This window comes from Aotus nancymaae, unplaced genomic scaffold (genome assembly GCF_030222135.1).
Source record: "Aotus nancymaae isolate 86718 unplaced genomic scaffold, 86718_ANA_hifiasm-v0.15.2.pri h1tg000029l, whole genome shotgun sequence".
Taxonomy (NCBI): Eukaryota; Metazoa; Chordata; class Mammalia; order Primates; family Aotidae; genus Aotus; species Aotus nancymaae.
Window position 1 is genome coordinate 29,357,554 of NW_026988442.1, and position 18,690 is coordinate 29,376,243.

The 18,690-nt window shown below is 53.9% G+C and overlaps 1 protein-coding gene across 1 annotated transcript; it reads left to right on the forward strand.

Annotated features, from left to right (window-relative positions):
• Window positions 1-1,087: 1,087 nt before the first annotated feature.
• CEBPB (CCAAT enhancer binding protein beta) lies at window positions 1,088-3,190 on the forward strand. Its single transcript, XM_021669123.2, has one exon. It carries the CDS (start codon window positions 1,538-1,540, stop codon window positions 2,573-2,575), a length of 1,038 nt encoding a protein of 345 aa, XP_021524798.2. The 5' UTR covers window positions 1,088-1,537; the 3' UTR covers window positions 2,576-3,190.
• Window positions 3,191-18,690: the final 15,500 nt, after the last annotated feature.

Below are 18,690 nucleotides of genomic sequence, written 5' to 3' on the forward strand. Positions count from 1 at the left end.
CTAGGCAGGTGCTTGTCACTTTCCCGTCTGTGAAACGGCAGCAGCAGAAGCATCTTCCTGGTGGGGTGAAAAAAGTTGAACCTTGGGTTCCAGGCCCACCCTGAGCACAGGGCAGGGACTTGGTAAAAACAGGGGCATCTCTTCTCTTTCCTGAATGCCACTCCCCTCCCGTGAGACCTGGCTTAAGCCCCTCATGGCAGCTTCAGAAACAGAAGCCTTTTGGCCTCTGGGGCTGGCAAAAGGTCTCAGGGCCCAGAGAGGGCAGGCATTTCGTGTGGGATGAAAGGGGGACACGAGGCCACGTGACCTTGGTATACCATGCTATGCCCCCTCTGGGCCTCCAATGGCACAATCCGTGGGGGTCCCTTTCTCTCCAATGTGCAGCCTATAACGTAAGCCTCAGTTAGGTCTGGGAGTCTGTGGGAACAACGCCACCACCGCTGACAGTAGGGACACCCTTCATGGACTGCAGCTGGGAGAAGTGAAGGGATTCACCCAAGGTCACACAGTGTGGCAGGCCCGAGCGCCCCCCAACTCCACTCCCATCGCAGGGCCCAGGTGGGGCGGCGCAGCGAGGGGTAGGAGAAGACCCGGGTGTCCAAGCCGAGAGCAGGCGGCAGGTGCGGTGGGCGGGGCTGGGGCTGGGCGCCGTCGACCAGGGTCCAGCCCCCAGAGGAGCGCGCTCCTGCCCTGTCCCCCCACTCCCCGATCCCCGGGGTCCTCGTACTGGTGGTGGCTTAAGACGGGAGTCGTCACAGGCCTGGAGTCTCCTTTCTAGAGCCGGGGGACCTGGGGAGGGGGTGGGAGTTTAGGAGAGGAAGGGCCACGGGGATGGGTCGCTTATCCAGGAGCTAGAGCTGCCGCCTGGGTTCTCCAGGGATCGGCCTGGGCAGCGTCCCCCGGTCGGCCGTCGGGGCTCGGCTCGGCCCTCCTGAAACCTCCGCCTCCTCCAGCAGGGGGCGGGCCGCGGCCGCGTCTCGGGGGGTAAGGCGCTCGGGTTGCCCCCTCCTCGGATTCCCCCGCCTTCCAGGGCAGCCTCCAGCCCAGAGGGGCGGTCCGGGGGCGGGGTCGCGCCGCCCCCTCTCGCTCCCAATCCCGGGGCGGCGCAGCGAGGGTGGGCAGGGGGCGTGAGGCCGCCCCCCCGCGGCCCGGGGACCCCCGGAAAACGCGCTCCGGGTGCCCGGTTCCTCCGCTGCGCCCCGCCACCAGCCTCCCGGGGGTCTCGGGCCGCCGCGGCCGTGTCCTCCGCGTACCGGTGGCGGCGGCGGGAGGGGCCGGCGTGACGCACGGTTGCTACGGGCCGCCCTTATAAATAACCGGGCTCAGGAGAAACTTTAGCGAGTCAGAGCCGCGCACGGGACTGGGAAGGGGACCCACCCGAGGGTCCAGCCACCAGCCCTCGCACTAATAGCGGCCACCCCGGCAGCGGCGGCAGCAGCAGCGACGCAGCGGCGACAGCTCACAGCAGGGAGGCCGCGCCACCTGCGGGCCGGCCGGAGCGGGCAGCCCCAGGCCCCCTCCCCGGGCACCCGCGTTCATGCAACGCCTGGTGGCCTGGGACCCAGCATGTCTCCCCCTGCCGCCGCCGCCTGCCTTTAAATCCATGGAAGTGGCCAACTTCTACTACGAGGCGGACTGCTTGGCTGCTGCGTACGGCGGCAAGGCGGCCCCCGCGGCGCCCCCCGCGGCCAGACCCGGGCCGCGCCCCCCCGCCGGCGAGCTGGGCAGCATCGGCGACCACGAGCGCGCCATCGACTTCAGCCCGTACCTGGAGCCGCTGGGCGCGCCGCAGGCCCCGGCGCCCGCCACGGCCACGGACACCTTCGAGGCGGCTCCGCCCGCGCCCGCCCCCGCGCCCGCCTCCTCCGGGCAGCACCACGACTTCCTCTCCGACCTCTTCTCCGACGACTACGGGGGCAAGAACTGCAAGAAGCCGGCCGAGTACGGCTACGTGAGCCTGGGGCGCCTGGGGGCCGCCAAGGGCGCGCTGCACCCCGGCTGCTTCGCGCCCCTGCACCCGCCGCCCCCGCCGCCGCCGCCGCCGCCCGCCGAGCTCAAGGCGGAGCCGGGCTTCGAGCCCGCGGACTGCAAGCGGAAGGAGGAGGCCGGGGCGCCGGGCGGCGGCGCAGGCATGGCGGCAGGCTTCCCGTACGCGCTGCGCGCTTACCTCGGCTATCAGGCGGTGCCGAGCGGCAGCAGCGGGAGCCTCTCCACGTCCTCGTCGTCCAGCCCGCCCGGCACGCCGAGCCCCGCCGACGCCAAGGCGCCCCCGGCCGCCTGCTACGCGGGGGCCGCGCCAGCGCCCTCCCAGGTCAAGAGCAAGGCCAAGAAGACCGTGGACAAGCACAGCGACGAGTACAAGATCCGGCGCGAGCGCAACAACATCGCCGTGCGCAAGAGCCGCGACAAGGCCAAGATGCGCAACCTGGAGACGCAGCACAAGGTCCTGGAGCTCACGGCCGAGAACGAGCGGCTGCAGAAGAAGGTGGAGCAGCTGTCGCGCGAGCTCAGCACCCTGCGGAACTTGTTCAAGCAGCTGCCCGAGCCCTTGCTCGCCTCCTCCGGCCACTGCTAGCGCGGCCCCCGCGCGCGTCCCCCTGCCGGCCGGGGCCGAGACTCCGGGGAGCGCCCGCACCCGCGCCCCCGCCCCCGCCCCCGGCGGCGCCGGCAAAACTTTGGCACTGGGGCACTTGGCAGCGCGGGGAGCCCGTCGGTAATTTTAATATTTTATTATATATATATATCTATATTTTTGTCCAAATCAACCGCACATGCAGATGGGGCGCCCGCCCGTGGTGTTATTTAAAGAAGAAACGTCTATGTGTACAGATGAATGATAGACTCTCTGCCTCTCCCTCTGCCCCTCTCCAGGCGTCGGCGGGCGGGCCGGTTTCGAAGTTGATGCAATCGGTTTAAACATGGCTGAACGCGTGTGTACACGGGACTGACGCAACCCACGTGTAACTGTCAGCCGGGCCCTGAGTAATCGCTTAAAGATGTTCCTACGGGCTTGTTGCTGTTGATGTTTTGTTTTGTTTTGTTTTGTTTTTTGGTCTTTTTTTTTGTATTATAAAAATAATCTATTTCTATGACAAAGAGGCGTCTGTATATTTTGGGAATCTTTTCCGTTTCAAGCATTAAGTAAGAACACTTTTAATAAACTTTTTTTTGAGAATGGTTACAAAGCCTTTTGGGGGCAGTAATTGGCTTTTGTTTTTTTTTCTTTATTTTGGATTTGTAGGGTTTTGTTTTTGCGTTTCTGGTGTGTAGGGGGTTGTGTGTGGGGAAGCTGCTGTTATTTTTGGAGGTTTTGGTGGTTGGGTGGGGGTGTTGCAGCTGGTTTTTCTGCCTCTGCTACTCCTCCCCCCACCCACGGGGTCTGCTTGGAGGTGGGCTTCCAGCCCTGGGGGAAAGGGGAGAACAGTGATGGGTCAGGCTTTCAGGCTGACTCAGAGCCCCTGGGCGCTGGGACCGGTGGCTGGGAACCCTGCTTGAGAAGGGAGTCCAGGGCCTCTGGCTGGTCCGGAGTGTCAGGCTTGGGTTTGGAAGGGCTGGGACGTTTGTGACCCCTGTCCTGTGTTTGGGGACGGGTAGGCACGCCTGTGACTGTAGGAGGAGAGGGTTCAGGTCTTGGTCCGAGTCAGGGCAGATGCTTTTGGTAAGTGTAGTAGGGTGGGTTGTTTAAAACACAGTTTGTGTATACGTGTGTATTTTAAAGAGGGGAGCCTGGGTGTGTGGGTGAGTCTGTGTTTGTGTGTCCGTGGCCAGCAGGAGCGGAGAAGCCAGGCCAGGTGGAGGGAGGTGGGGGAGGGGTTCTCACACTTAGATTCCCTTTCCTTGGGATGGGAGGCTCATCACTTGCCCTTTTTGCCCAAACGTGGACGCTGAGCCCACCTTACCTGCTTGCTCAAGGTGGCTGAGCCCAGGCACGAACCTGGGGCTGCTAGCCCTGATTCCCTGGGACAGGTTCCTCTTCCCTGCCCCCTGATCCCTCTGCCTCTTCCAGCTTCTCCCTGCACCCCCACCCCCATCCAGACCCGGATGGCATTCCTGAGAGTTGAGGATGTAGATGGATGTGAATGGATGCATGTACAGCGTCCCACAGTGCCTGGCATGCAAGAGGTGTTATATAAGCGCTTGTTCTTGTTATTATTTTTTGCTGGGAAGCTGCTGGCATTTGGCACCCCAGTCTCCAGTGCAGCGCCAGTGTGGCCACTACTTGCCAGGGGCCGGCATCTGGTAAACACTGGACCTGCCCCATCCCATTTAGACCTCACAACAACCTTTGGGGAGGTGGGGACTGTTATGATGCCTGTTTTTAGAGTTGGGGAGCAGCTTTGGGCTGTCTGATCCCTATGGGCAAGACAAGGTTGGGGGTTGCGTTGCTCTGAGGAATTCAGGGGCGGCAGGGGTCGTAGATTAGCCTGCCAAGGGCCTGGGGCAGTCTGGGATCTCAGGAGCAGGTGCTGATACGGTGGTTCATGGTTTGAGAATGGGAAATGTGTTGCCCCTCCTTTTCCCTTTGAGGGGCTGGTTGTGCTTTCCCATGGGAGCCCGGGGCATGGGGAACAGACAGCAACACTCGTCCCCCACCATCGCAGGGCCGAGGATTCTGGCAAGCTCCACCTCCATAAAGCCAGTGTCTCCTGATGGTGGCTCGAGGGCTATGCAGATTGCTGGACACAGATAACCTCACTTCAACCTGGGGCCTGCAGTGTGGCCCTGACCACGTCTCCTCTCAGCCCTGCCCAACTGGACGCCTGGCCGGGCACGCCTTCAGAGCCTCGACGTCAGTCCAGTCCCAAGCCCCACTGTCTCAATGGTTTCCGTCAGTACCAGCGACAGGCACATTGGCTCAACCTCTAGGATTTACTTGTGAAGGCAGAGGCTGGGGAGCTGGACCTAGGGAAGGAGGGCCTTGGGGAGGGTCGAAACTTAGGAACAACTCTGAAATCCCTGCTCCCTCCTTTGTCATCGAGAGTTGGCTGGTGGCTGCTGCTCACCCAAATGAGGTGAGAGGGAAGCAGCGTGGTCAGAGTCATCCCCTTCCAACCCGTGTGCCCCGCAGCTTGTTTCCCCAGCGCTGTCTCGGAAGCAGCAGCCAGCCAGTTCTTCACACACATCTTGCTTTCATCTACATAAGCGCCCCATACAAGGTATTACACCCATTTCGAAAAGTGCAAATTGAGGTCCACAGAAGTGAGGCTTGTGCTCAAGGTGGGCTGGGCGGAGCAGGTTACAAAACTATTCGACTCCCAAGTCTGTGGGGAAAGTCTGGGGCTGGGAGCCTGGCTAGTGATCCCAGTTCCTGTTTCAAATCCCAGGCCTTTCTTGGAGGGCTCCTTGCCTGGCCTCAAGTTCAGGCACCCCAAGCCCCGGAACTGCAAACATCAGTTTCACAGTTTGGAAGCAACAGAAAGTGAATTTGAACCTGAGCCCTCAGGCTACCTCTAAAGAGGGCTGGGAAAAGGAGTTCACAGGCTGAGGGCTTTGCCAGTGGTCTGGGTGGCCTGGTGTCGGAACACTGTGGATGGAGCTGTGCCCAGAGGACTTGGGGAGGCGTCATAGTCGGGGCGACATCCACCCCATGGTTCAAGCTGCAAGGGCGAAGGGCTTGCAGGGAGGATCCAGTCCATTCAGACGTCTAGAAACAGGTGAGTGGGATGGGGTGAGGGGGGCCCAGGCTGCCAGGGATGAGCCTGGAGGAATCACCATAATACGGGTGTGAGACTAGATGTGCAAAGCACCACGCCAAGCCCTTGGCACAGGTGGAGTTGCTGGATCCTTAGATATTCGGGAGAAAGCCAGTCATGTTAACCACAGACCCACTTAGTGGGTTTGACCACTGAGGCTAGCTGGGAGGTGGGAGCCTGGAACCCCAACTAGTGTTTGCTCAGGATGAGAGAGTTCACGAAACAAGACACATTCACACCTCATAATCTCATGCAGTTGTCTCACAGCCTGGTGATTTTAGCAGGGAGATAAGTGGATGTCAGAAATGAAGGCTGGAGACACTGCTGGGTGCTGGCTGGGTGCTGACACTGTGCTCCTTGGTTAAATCAACTCATCAGCCTTTTGGAGGCTGTGGCTTTTGTTAACAGCATTTTCCTGCCGAACAAACCAGCTCAGAGAGGTGAACTGACCTGTCTAAGGTTGCACAGCCAATAATGGCAGAAGTTGGAGTAGGAGTGAGAAGGAGAACTCCTTCTGAACACCTGAAGAATATTCCCCTGCTGGCCAGGTGCAGCAGCTCATGCCTGTAATCCCAGCACTTCGGGAGGCTGAGGAGGGCAGATCATTTGAAGTCAAGAGTTTGAGACCAGCCTGGTCAAAATGATGAAACCCTGTCTCTACTAAAAAAAATACAAAAATTAGGGTGTGGTGGTGGGCGCCTGTAGTCCCAGCTACTCGGGAGGCTGAGACATGAGAATTGCTTGAATCACAGAGGCAGAGGTTGCAGTGAGCTGAGATCGCACCACTGCACTTCAGCCTCGGCGACAGAGTGTGTCTCTGTCTCAAAATAAAAAAAAAAAAAAACCAAGAACAATATTACCCTGCCTTCTGAGTCCTGTCCAGACCTCTCTGAGACCGTTTTGTCCTAGTTTCCCAGTTGTTTTATTGCCCATTTATATTTTTCATTTATTTGACATTTATTGAGCACTTGCTGTGTGCCAGGCCCCTTACTGGGTGTTGAGGACATCCTGTGGTGGCCAAGATGGAGGTGATAATTTTCAGGGAGACACAGATGCTAAGTACCCAGTGACTGGAACAAGATAATGGCACGTGGAGACAAGGCTCTATGGGAAGGAAAGTGGGGCAGAGGTGAGTGGGAGCCATCCTGCGAGGTGCCTCCTAGCAAGTGGCATCTGAGCAGAGAGCCCTGAGCCCGGGGAGTCAGGGTTAGGGCGGGCTGCGGTTTATCAGGTGCTTACTCTGTACCAGCTGCTGTCCTGCATGCTCTATCCTTAAAATCCCAACCATGTGGGAGCTACTTTTTTTTTTTTTGAGAGGAGTCTTGCTCTGTCACCCAGGCTGGAGTCAGTGGCATGATCTCAGCTCACTGCAAGCTCTGCTTCCTGGGTTCAAGCAATTTTCTTGCTTCAGCCTCCCGAGTAGCTGGGACTACAGGTGTGCGCTACCATGCCTGGCTAATTTTTGTATTTTTCATAGAGATGGGGTTTCACCATGTTAGCCAGGCTGGTCTCAAACTCCTGACCTCAAGTGATCTGCCCACCCCGGCCTCCCAAAGTGCTAGGATTACAGGCATGAGCCACCACACCTGGCCATGAGTGCCCCGGCCTCCCAAAGTGCTAGGATTACAGGCATGAGCCACCACACCTGGCCACAAGTGCTACTTATTACTCCCCTTCCCCAGATGGGGAAATTGAGGCATAGAGTGGTGAAGTCACCGGCCCAAGAGCTGCTGAGTGGACAATGTGAGGTGTGAATTCTCGCCTTGCATTTGAATCTGAGAGGCCTTCTCTGCCTCTTTTCCCCCATGGCCCTGAGCCTCTCCTTTGCTTTTTTCCTGTCCTGCCCTCACAGCCCCACCGGAGTTCTTTCTCAACTTGTCCAATCTCCTGGGGGGCCCATCATGGCGTCCCAGAAGTCTTCGCTTCTTGTGGGATTTTTGACTGTGCATTGGCCGGGCAGGGTAGTGAGGGAGGCCTGGGCTGGGCGGACCCAGGGGAGGCCAGAGTGGGCTGGGGAAGCCAGGGGCTTTCTGGGCTGGTGGTGTGAGCCCTCCCAGGTGTCTTCTGAGACAGAAAGGAAAGAGTTCCATTTTACAGAGAGGAGACCTGAGACTTCAAGAAGGGCCAGCTCCTGTCCCCAGGACTGCAAGGTTGGGATTTGAATCCAGGCCTGCCCAAGCCCCAAGCTCAGCCACTTTTCTGTCAGCTTGACTGCTCTGGGGCCAAGAGGTGGGCAGAGTGCACTTCCATACTTCTGAGGGGTAGGACAGTTGAGTAGGAAGGCTCTAGACTTCGTCCTTTGCTTGCAGGGTGACCTCGGGTGAGGCACTTGGCCTTGCTGAACCTGGGCATCCTCACCTGTGGCACGGATTACGTGTCAGCCGGTGTCGAGGGAGCGCCCACTGTGAGCCCAAGATGGTCCCTGCCCCTGGAGCTGTCATTCTGTGGAGACAGGCAGTGTGCAGCTAGCAAATCGGCAAGCTCATCGCAGATTGTGATCAAGGCCCTGAAGAAAATAAAGTGTGGGAAGTGTAGGAGGGTGACTGGGAAGGAACGCTTAGAGAGCCTTCCAGGCCGGGGGGCAGCACACGCGAGGGCCCGGAGGCAGCACCCAGCTCCGCCTGTGAGGGGAAGAGCCAGGAGGCAGCATGGCAGGAGCGGAGGCAGCAAGGGGAGGAGTAGGGGAGAGGAGGATGGGGGGCACAGGCTCCCTCATGCAGGGGGGAGTCGGGGAGAGGAGGTTGGGGGCACAGGCTCCCTCATGCAGGGGGGAGTGGGGGAGAGGAGGATGGGGGCACAGGCTCCCTCATGCAGGGGGGAGTGGGGGAGAGGAGGATGGGGTGGGCACAGGCTCCCTCATGCAGGGGGGAGTGGGGGAGAGGAGGATGGGGGCACAGGCTCCCTCATGCAGGGGGGAGTAGGGGAGAGGAGGATGGGGGCACAGGCTCCCTCATGCAGGGGGGAGTGGGGGAGAGGAGGATGGGGTGGGCACAGGCTCCCTCATGCAAGGGGGAGTGGGGGAGAGGAGGATGGGGGCACAGGCTCCCTCATGCAGGGGGGAGTGGGGGAGAGGAGGATGGGGTGGGCACAGGCTCCCTCATGTGGGGGGGGGGAGTGGGAGAGAGGAGGATGGGGTGGGTACAGGCTCCCTCATGCAGGGGGGGAGTGGGGGAGAGGAGGATGAGGTGGGCACAGGCTCCCTCATGCGGGGGGGGAGTGGGGGAGAGGAGGATGGGGTGGGTACAGGCTCCCTCATGCAGAGGGGAGTGGGGGAGAGGAGGATGGGGTGGGCACAGGCTCCCTCATGCAGGGGGGAGTGGGGGAGAGGAGGATGAGGTGGGTACAGGCTCCCTCATGCGGAGGGGAGTGAGGGAGAGGAGGATGGGGTGGGTACAGGCTCTCTCATGCAGGGGGGAGTGGGGGAGGGGAGGATGGGGGCACAGGCTCCCTCATGCAGAGGGGAGTGGAGGAGAGGAGGATGGGGTGGGCACAGGCTCCCTCATGTGGGGGGAGTGAGGGAGAGGAGGATGGGGTGGTTACAGGTTCCCTCATGCAGAGGAGAGTCGGGGAGAGGAGGATGGGGTGGGTACAGGCTCCCTCATGCAGGGGGGAGTGGGGGAGGGGAGGATGGGGGCACAGGCTCCCTCATACAGGGGGAGTTGGGGAGGGGAGGATGGGGACACAGACTCCCTCATGCAGGGGTGGAGTCGGGTAGAGGAGGATGTAAGTGGCATCTGAGCAGAGAGCTCTGAGCCCAGGGAGTCAGGGGTAGGGTGGGCTTCGGTTTATTGGGTGCTTACTCTGTACCAGCTGCTGTCCTGCATGCTTTATCCTTAAAATCCCAACCATGTGGGTGCTACTTTTTTTTTTTTTTGAGAGAAGTCTTGCTCTGTCACCCGGGCTGGAGTCAGTGGCATGATCCCAGCTCACTGCAAGCTCTGCTTCCTGGGTTCAAGCAATTTTCTTGCTTCAGCCTCTCAAGTAGCTGGGATCACAGGTGCGAAGGCTCCCTCACGCAGGGGGGAGTGGGGGAGAGAAGGATGGGGAAGGGGGCGGGGTAGGCCACATCTTTCATGCAGGGCATTGGAGGCTGCGTGGGCCGGGAGGTGGCTTTGAGGATAAGCGAGTGGGTCTGGCAGCCAGAAAGGCCTTGACAAGCCTGTGGAGGGAATGAAACAGGTCCCTGGGCCCTCAGGAAGAGGTAAAGTGCAGTGGGTGAAGGGCACAGGGAGGCCTGCCCGGGCCCAGGAGACCTTGTAGGCGAGGAGCCTGTGACCCAGGGCCTGGAGCCACGGGGAGCTGCTCATTGTGCAGGAATGAGGGGAGGGCTCACCAGGAGGGGAGCCGGAGGAGCCAGGGCTGGGAGCCAAGAGAGGGAGAGTTCTTCGGGAAGCCCTGACTGCAGGGGAGAGGGCACCAACCCGTGCTAGGAGAGAGGCGAGGCTGGAGATAGAGGGGCTTCGGGTGGGATTAGTGAGGGAGTGGGGGCAGGCAGGAGACAGGACCTCTGCTGGGTGTTTGCTTGTTATTTGATTTCCCAAGTAATGCGTGATTGTGATGGGAGGATCAGAGACTGCAGAGTATCAATAAAAGAAGGAAATAAAGAGCACTACTCAGAAAGAAACCTGTTAACGCTTGCTGTGTGGCTTTGGGCAAGGTACTTCACCTCTCTGTGCCTCCATTTTCTTGTTTGTTAAACGAGATAATTAATAGTACCTGCTTCATAAGGTTGTGGTGAAGCTTAAGTGAAATAATTCACACAACGAATTTAGAGCAGTGCCAGCACACAGTAGGTATTAGCCGTCATCATCATTAATAGCTTCATTAGCATTTTGGTGGGTTAGGAGCTCAGATGCTAGAATTAGGATACTGGCATACTAGTTCCGAATCCACCATTTTCATTTTCTTTTTTCTGAGATGGAGTCTTGCTCTGTCACCCAGGCTGGCGGGCAGTGGCATGATCTCGGCTCACTGCAACCTCTGCCTCCCAGGTTCAAACAATTCTCCTGCCTCAGCCTCCCGAGTACCTGAGATAACAGGTACCCACCACCACGCCCGGCTAATTTTTGTATTTTTAGTAGAGATGGGGTTTCACCATGTTGGCCAGGCTGGTCTTGAACTCCTGACCTCATGTCCGTCCGTGTCGGCCTCCCAAAGTGCTGGGATTACAGGCATGAGCCACCACACCCAGATGGAATCCACTATTTCCTAGCTTGGTAGTTTGAGGCAAGTAAATGTGTCTTGCTGGGCCTCAGTTCCCCCATCTGTAATAAGAAGATGCAAAGATTTGACAGGATAACTCACACAGGGTGAGTAGTTGTTAACTTCCAGAATTTTCATTCCATGTGTATTTTTCCTCACTGTGGCTGAAGTGGCTGATTCAATATTCGTTCCCCTACCCCTACTTACCAATGAAACCCTTCTGTTTTTGGGGGGCAAGTACCCGAGTAAGAGCAAGTGCTCACTAAGAGACTACAGTTTCCAGCTTCTCTTGCAGCTAGGGATGACCAGCGAGATTAAACAGAAGTGGTAGGTGGGGCTTCTGGGAAACCTCTTTAAAGGGGGTTGACTCAGCTGTGAGGCACTTCCCTTCTATGTTCCTTCTCTGCCACTCCCTAGCCCCTGCTTCTTTCTACTTCCTGCCTGGAATTCAGATGTGATGGCCAGAGCTCCAGGGGCCATCCTGAATCATGAGGCAAACTCTGAAGCATGGAAGCCACATACTGAGGGTGGTGAATCCAAAAGACAAAAGGCGCTGGGGTTCCTGATGGCAGTGCAACAGCCGCACCCATTTTTACCTGCATTGCTCTGGGCTTGTTTACATTAGAGAAAAAGAAATCTCTGCTTACTGAGGTCTCTGTGTCATGGGCTTCCTGTTGCTGGCAGCTGAATCTATTTCTAACTGATAGATTTGCCAGAACGGAATCAACCTGTGCGGGCTGTTTTGCGACCTGCATTTTTCAGTGATGCACCGGTGCTTCCTTGTTACTGACACTATTGTACATGAGCACAGAAACGAACGCTTTGCTCGGGAAAAATAATGTCCCTCAGATGCGATGGAAGGATTTCTTTTTATTCATTTTAATTACAGAAGTAATGCACAAAGACACCCTGTCATGAAAATATCCTGCCTGTCCTCAAGTGTCTTGCCCATGACTCTGAAATTTCAGTGTGCCTCAGCCCAGGCTTGAACCAAGCCCTTGAAATGGACAGAAATTTCTCTGCTGACGTCAGTGAGCTCCAAGTTTTGTAGCCCCAGCCTGCATATGTGATCCACTAAGGGGCCCCTCTGTTTGGAAACAGAGAGGGTCAGGCCCTGCTGCAGCTCACAGAGCCTGTTGGCAGCTGTGCTGAGACCAGATGCCCCGTGCCACCCTGAATAACCCTTCTGACCCACGCTGCCCGCCACCACCTGCTCCACCGAGGCTTTGGCCTGCCAGGGCTGGGAGGCACCTTTGCCAGCCTGCCTGGGGCCAGCCCAGCTGAGATTTCTGCGAGGTAAATCTGGAGGCCAGGGAGCCGGCCCGGGTGAGCTTTTATTTTTATAGCTGTCACCAGATCCCTGCCCTAGCCCTGGAGCCCTGGCAGGGACAGGGGTGGCCAAGGAGGAGGAAGCCTCCTCAGAAAGGCTGGTGGGTGGGAGGCAGCAGGCTGGGGTGGAGAGAGGACTGGGGCAGGTGCCAGGGCAGCCTGGGGCACCTGACTCCAGCCAGGCCTCAGTCCTCTCATGGCACATGGCACCAGCCATCAAGCTCGCCTGGCTGACCCTCTTGTGAGGTGATGAGGGACGAAGGGACAACAGGGACCCTTTCCTGCTTTTATTCTTGCAGGTCAGGTGCAGAATAATTATGCTTTCCGGTTCTTAGGACACGATTGCCACCAGTCCTCGCAAAGCCTGCGCTGCGCTTCAGCTTGTTTTCCTGCACATTATGCTTTTTCTGTCTTTCTTTCTTAGTGAAATACACACACACAGCGATGTGCAGCTAACACAGATGTACAGCTCTGTGAATTTTCCTGGTGTTGACCCACCAGTGTTCAGACCAAGAAGAGATCATTCCAACACCCCTGAAGCCCTCTGTGTCCCTTCTAGCCACCCCTCCCCCACACCTCAGGGTAGTCATTATTCCCATTTCTAAAGCAAGCATTAACTTTGCTTGTTCTATGCTTTATAGAAGTGGAATCACACAACAGGCACTGTTCGTGTCTGGCTTCTTTTATTCAGTATTATAACTAACATTCATTCAAGTGATTGTGTGTATCAGTATTTATTCCTTTTTATTACTGAGCAAAATGACATTCCATGGACACACTGCAATGGATTTACTCATTCGATCCCTCATGGACATTCAGGTTGTTGCCTGACTGAGATGAATATTTGACGGGACATGTCTTTTTTTTTGCTGTTTGTTTGTTTCTGAGACAGAGTTTTGCTCTGTCACACAGGCTGGAGTGCAATGGTACAATCTTGGCGCGCTGCAACCTCCGCCTCCTGGGTTCAAGCGATTCTCGTGCTCAGCCTCCTGAGTAGCTGGGATTACAGGCACCCACCACCATGGCTGGCTAAGTTTTTTATTTTTAGTAGAGATGGGGTTTTACCACGTTTGCCAGGCTGGTCTCAAACTCCTGACTTCAGGTGATCCACCCGCCTTGGCCTTCCAAACTGCTGGGATTACAGGTGTGAGCCACCACGCCCAGCGAGGGGACATGTCTTTTGATGAACATATTCACATATTTCACTTAGGAGTGGCTTGCTAAGTCATCAGAAATCCTCAAAGTATGTGTTTTAATTCCTGTTAATGGTATTCAAACTTATCTCTCATTCTGCTTTTTACCTTTTTACTGTGAATGTTTTAAAAAATTTTTAGTTTGAGAAATATCTAAAATTGGTAGAAAAGTTATAAATACAGTACAAAGAACATTTTCTCTTGAATTATTCAAGAATAAATTTCCGACCAGTTGCCCTATCGTCCCTTAATGTTTTGATACATAGCTTCTATGTACTGGGGAATTTTCCTAAATAGCCACAATATAACCATCATAATCAGGAAATTAACAGGATACACTATGAATGTCTATCAAGACCCAGTCAGGTTTCATCAGTTGCCCTGATAACGTTCAGTAAGGGAATCCAGTTTGGGATCACACTTTGTGTTTATTTTTAATTTAATTTTATTTTGAGACAGGGTCTCACTCTGCCACCCAGGCTGGAATACAGTGGTGTGATCGCAGCTCACTGCAGACTCAACCTTCTGGGCTCAGGTGATCCTCGCACCTCAGCCTCCTGAGTAGCTAGGACTACAGGGATGTATCCCCCTGCCTGGCAAATTTTTGTAAGTTTTGTAAAGATGGGGTTTCACTATGTTGCTCAGGCTGGTCTTGAACTCCTGGGTTCAAGCGATTCTCCCACCTTGGTTTCCCAAAGTGTTGGGATTACAGGCGTGAACCACCGAGCCCAGCCTACGTGCTGTGTTTAGTTGCCACATCTCTTTAGGTGCCTTTAAGGTACAACAGTTCCTTAGTCTTTCCTTAACCTTCATGACCTTAACACTTTTGAGGATACAGGCCAGCTGTTGCACAGCATTACAGCATGTCTTTCCCTGTGGGTTTGTCTGATGCTTCACTGTGGTGAGATTCAGGTTCTGCAACTCTGGCAGAAAAATCAAAGAAGTGGTGTTGTGTTCTCTTTGTCCTGCTGCTGATGGTGCACTCTTTGATCACTTGATTGAGGAGATATCTGCTAGACTTCACATCTGTAGAGTTACTTTCCCTACTCTTTGTAGTTAATAAGTATTTGAGGGGAGGCACCTCAAAACTGTGTGAATATCTTGAATGTCATCAGACTTTCAATTGAGTGGATTGTAGTATATCATGATCAACATTATTGCTGTTAATTTATTTATATGCTTAAATTGTCCCAGATTTAACTAACTTCTGTGTCACTGTCATTCTTTGAGCATTTCCTTACTTTCTGGCACAGTGAGGTACTATCAGCTTATCTGGTATTTTTCCTGCTCCAGCTCTGGAGTCAGCCATTTCTCCAAGGAGCCCGGGTTCCTTTTAGTGGAGAATGGTATTTAGGAGCCAAAATTTCAGGACAAAGTGCTCATTGCTGCTGGGGTGTCTCTCTACTCCCTGACTCACACTGTGGACAGAGTTAAGGACTATATACATGTATATATAGAGACACATATTTACATCTGTGTTATTTCTGTATCTATTATCTATCTATCTATCATCTGTTATCTATTTAGAAAAAATATTAGTTTACACTGATAACTTTAATTCCCATTCAGCATCACAGAGTTTATTCTAATTTTCTCTCTTTCCATATTTAAAACTCTCTTGTCCATTATTGAGAAAATTGGCTTCTACTATTCTTAATATATTTGCTTATTTGACACAACCCCTGTATGTAACCAGTTTGCTGTCACTGCCAACCCCCTGTTCCATGATTGGTCACCCTCCTCACCCTGTTTACCCACACTATGCCCTCTTCTTCTTCCTCCTTTTTTTTTTTTTTTTTTGTAACAGAGCCTCACTCTGTCACCAGGCTGGAGTACAGTGGTGTGATCTTGGCTCACTGCAACCTCCCCCTTCCGGGTTCAAGTGATTCTCCTGCCTCAGCCTCCCAAGTAGCTGGGACTACAGGTGTGGGCTACCACGCCTGGCTAATTTTTATATTTTTAGTAGAGATGGGGTTTCACTATGTTGGCCAGGATAGTCTCCATCTCTTGACCTTGTGATCTGCCTGCCTTGGCCTCCCAAAGTGCTGGGATTACAGGTGTGAGCCACCTTGTCCAGCCCTATGTCACCCTTCTTATGGATGACCTCAGATCAACGCCACCATGGCCTCTATACATTTTTCCTTTTAATTTGAATACATAATATGTGCTCCTTGTTCAAAATTCAAAAGGTGTGAATGGATTTGTAATGAAAAGTCTGTCTCCCTCCCTCTCTTGTCCCCACATTCCCAGGTCCCTCTCCCAGAGGTCACAGAAGTTTTCAGCAGCTTTCTCTTGTTTCAAATGGTCTATGTGAGTGCACACAAACACACACATATGATATTTATGCACACTATAGCACATTTTTCACACTGGCCCATGCTTTACTTTTCTCACTCAACAATGTATCTTGGAACTTGTTCATATCAGTACTATAGAGCTGCCACATTCCTTTTAATGGCTGTGTAATATTCCATTGCATGGATGTACCATAATTATTTAACCAGTCTCTTTCTGATGGGCGTTTAGGTTGTTTCCAGTCTTTTTCTATTTCACACAATGCTGCAACAGACAACCATATCAAATTTGGCAATCAAATAAAAAATCAGGTCACATTTTACATGAGTGCAGCATATATTTCTGGAAGAATATGCTTTAGAGATGCCTCCAGGTTGCTGTGTGTCCCTCTAATTCATTGCTTTTTATGCAGATGCATAACATTCCTCTGTATGTATCTGCCACATTTTAAGGAACCACTACCCTTGTGGTGGACACGGATGTTGCCTCTAAGTCCCCTACAGCCATAAACACTGTTCTGGCAAACATTGTTGAGTGTACCTCTGTCACAGGGTAGGTTGTCTATATACTGAAATAAAGTTTGGGGTGCAAGATGTTTGTTGGGGGTCAACATCTGAGAAAGGGAGGAGTGCAAGCAGGACTGGGCAGATGAAGTCACCCAGCAGCGATGCAGGCCTGCAGAGCCCGGAGCAGTCTTGGGAGCAATGAAGAGGGACTTGCCCATTGGAGTGCCCTGTGTTAGACCACAGGTTATGTCCCGTGTTGGTCTTTCAGGCTGCCCTGGGAAGGATGGCTGGGGCGAGATGGCTCTTTGCAGCTGGGGCAGCTGTTGGTGGCTGGAGGCCGTCACCTCATCATACACCCTGCAGCTGTTTCTCCCCAGAGGGGACCTAGGTGGCACGTCTTTGTGTTTACCAGCCCCCTAATGGTCTTCTCAGAGTGCCTCTGGGGTATTTACCCAGGAGCAGGATTGCAGGGTCTTCATGTCACTGATAGAGCCAGATATCCCTGGTCTTAGCCACCCCACAAGGATCAGAGATCTGCATTTTTGAGGTAGTGAGATAGTGATCAAGGGGTGAAATGAGGCTGACTCCCTAAGGCCCCTGACCTATCCCAGACAATTCCTTTTCATTGCCCCTTGCTCCTTCATGATCTCCCTACAGGGCTCATGAGTGGGATGGATGTGAGTCCACATCTCAGCTTTGTCACTTAGATGTTCGACCTGGAGTTAGTAAGCTCTTCTTTCTGAGCCTCAGTTTCCTCATCTATGCAACGGGTCTTGTCACACCCTTGACTTTTGTGCATTGTGGGTCTTTGTGGAGAGTAAGCCCTTGAAACATGAGAAACCATGTCCCAGGAACACAGCGTCACTTCCGCCCTATCCCGGTAAAGATATATCAGACGCAGAGCCTGAATCTAATCACGGGAAACACCCGAGAGATCTAAAGTGAGGAACACTATAAAATAGCTGGCCTGGATCCTCGAACACGTCAAGGTCATGGGGGTCAAGGAGAGACCGAGGAAGGAACTGTTTCAGGGTGAAAGAGCCTATATACAACTAAAGGAAGCTACATGCGATCCTGGGACATGATAGGGTCCCCATCACATGAGGGTCCCCGGGTCTTTGTGTTCCTAAGGCTGGAGCTTGGGCTACCTAAGGCTCAGGACTGGGGACAGTTCCCCTTAAGCAATGAGGAGAGAGGCTGACTCGGAGAGAACAGGGAGCTGGGCTGGGATTGTTATTCCCCAAGAAGAATTGCAGTTGGACTTTTGCTTCAGTGATGTTTAAAGGAAAAATGCTAATCTAGATGGGGACTGCCATCCATCCATTCATTCATTCATGTTCCTCTTAACAGCTTGTAACTTTGGACATGTGGCTTAATTTCTCGGTTCTTCAGTTTCCCTTTTACAAAATAAAGATGGTAACAAGTACCTATGAGTGCCTATCGCCTAGAGTGTGGAGAGGAGTAAAGGAGATGATGTGTGCAAAGTGCTTAGAATAGTGCCTGGCATATAGTAAATGCTCAATAAATATCAATTATCATCATCAGGAATCTCTTCAACAAATCACTTACTGGGAATCTGCAACTTGCCGGGGTTAGTTGTCATTCTCCATCTAGAACTAGAACCACAGGAAACCTTAGATTCCATAAAATCAGAGCCTAGCAAAGATGACAGGATCGTGGGGTGTCACTACCATGCCCAGCAATCTGGCTGCCAATGATGGTTTAAGATCCCACGTCCCCTACAAGTTGAGAACAAGGCCTCCTGACACCCCTGTGAGTGCCCCACACCTCAGTTCCCCAGATGTTGTGACAGCCTCAAACCCTCTTCAATGGCACTGATTTGAACCCTTGTGAACTCAGAAAAAACCAAGACTTGGGCGGCCAAACCCCATTTGTGCAATGTGGACTCCCTTCCTCAAGTCCTGGGTGATGCCCAGGTTCTCAGTCTGCCTTTTCTTTGCAGCCTGTTGGACCCTGGTAGAAAGTGGCAGCTGGGCCAGACATGGTGGCTCATACCTGTCATCCCAGCACTTTGGGAGGCTGAGGCAGGTGGATCACTGGAGGTCGGGAGTTCGAGACCAGCCTGGTCAACATGGTGAAACCCTGTCTCTACTAAAAATACAAAAATTAGCTGGGTGCGATGGCACATGCCTGTGATCCCAGCTACTCAGAAGGCTGAGGTAGAAGACTCTCTTGAACTCAGGAGGCAGAGGTTGCATGAGCCAAGATCACGCCATTGAACTTCAACCTGGGCAACAGAGTGAGACTCTGTCTCAAAAAAAAAAAAAAAGAAAAAAAAAAAAAGAAAAAGAAACTTCAGGATATCTTGTTTATATTTTGCCCCACTTTGTCTCCCCCCAACTTTATATTTTTTCTTTTGCCTGAATAATTTGAGATGCAGCTAGCTGTAGATGTGATGTCACTTTATCCCTAAATCCTCCAGGCGGGAGCCACCGCGCCCAGCCCATGCAC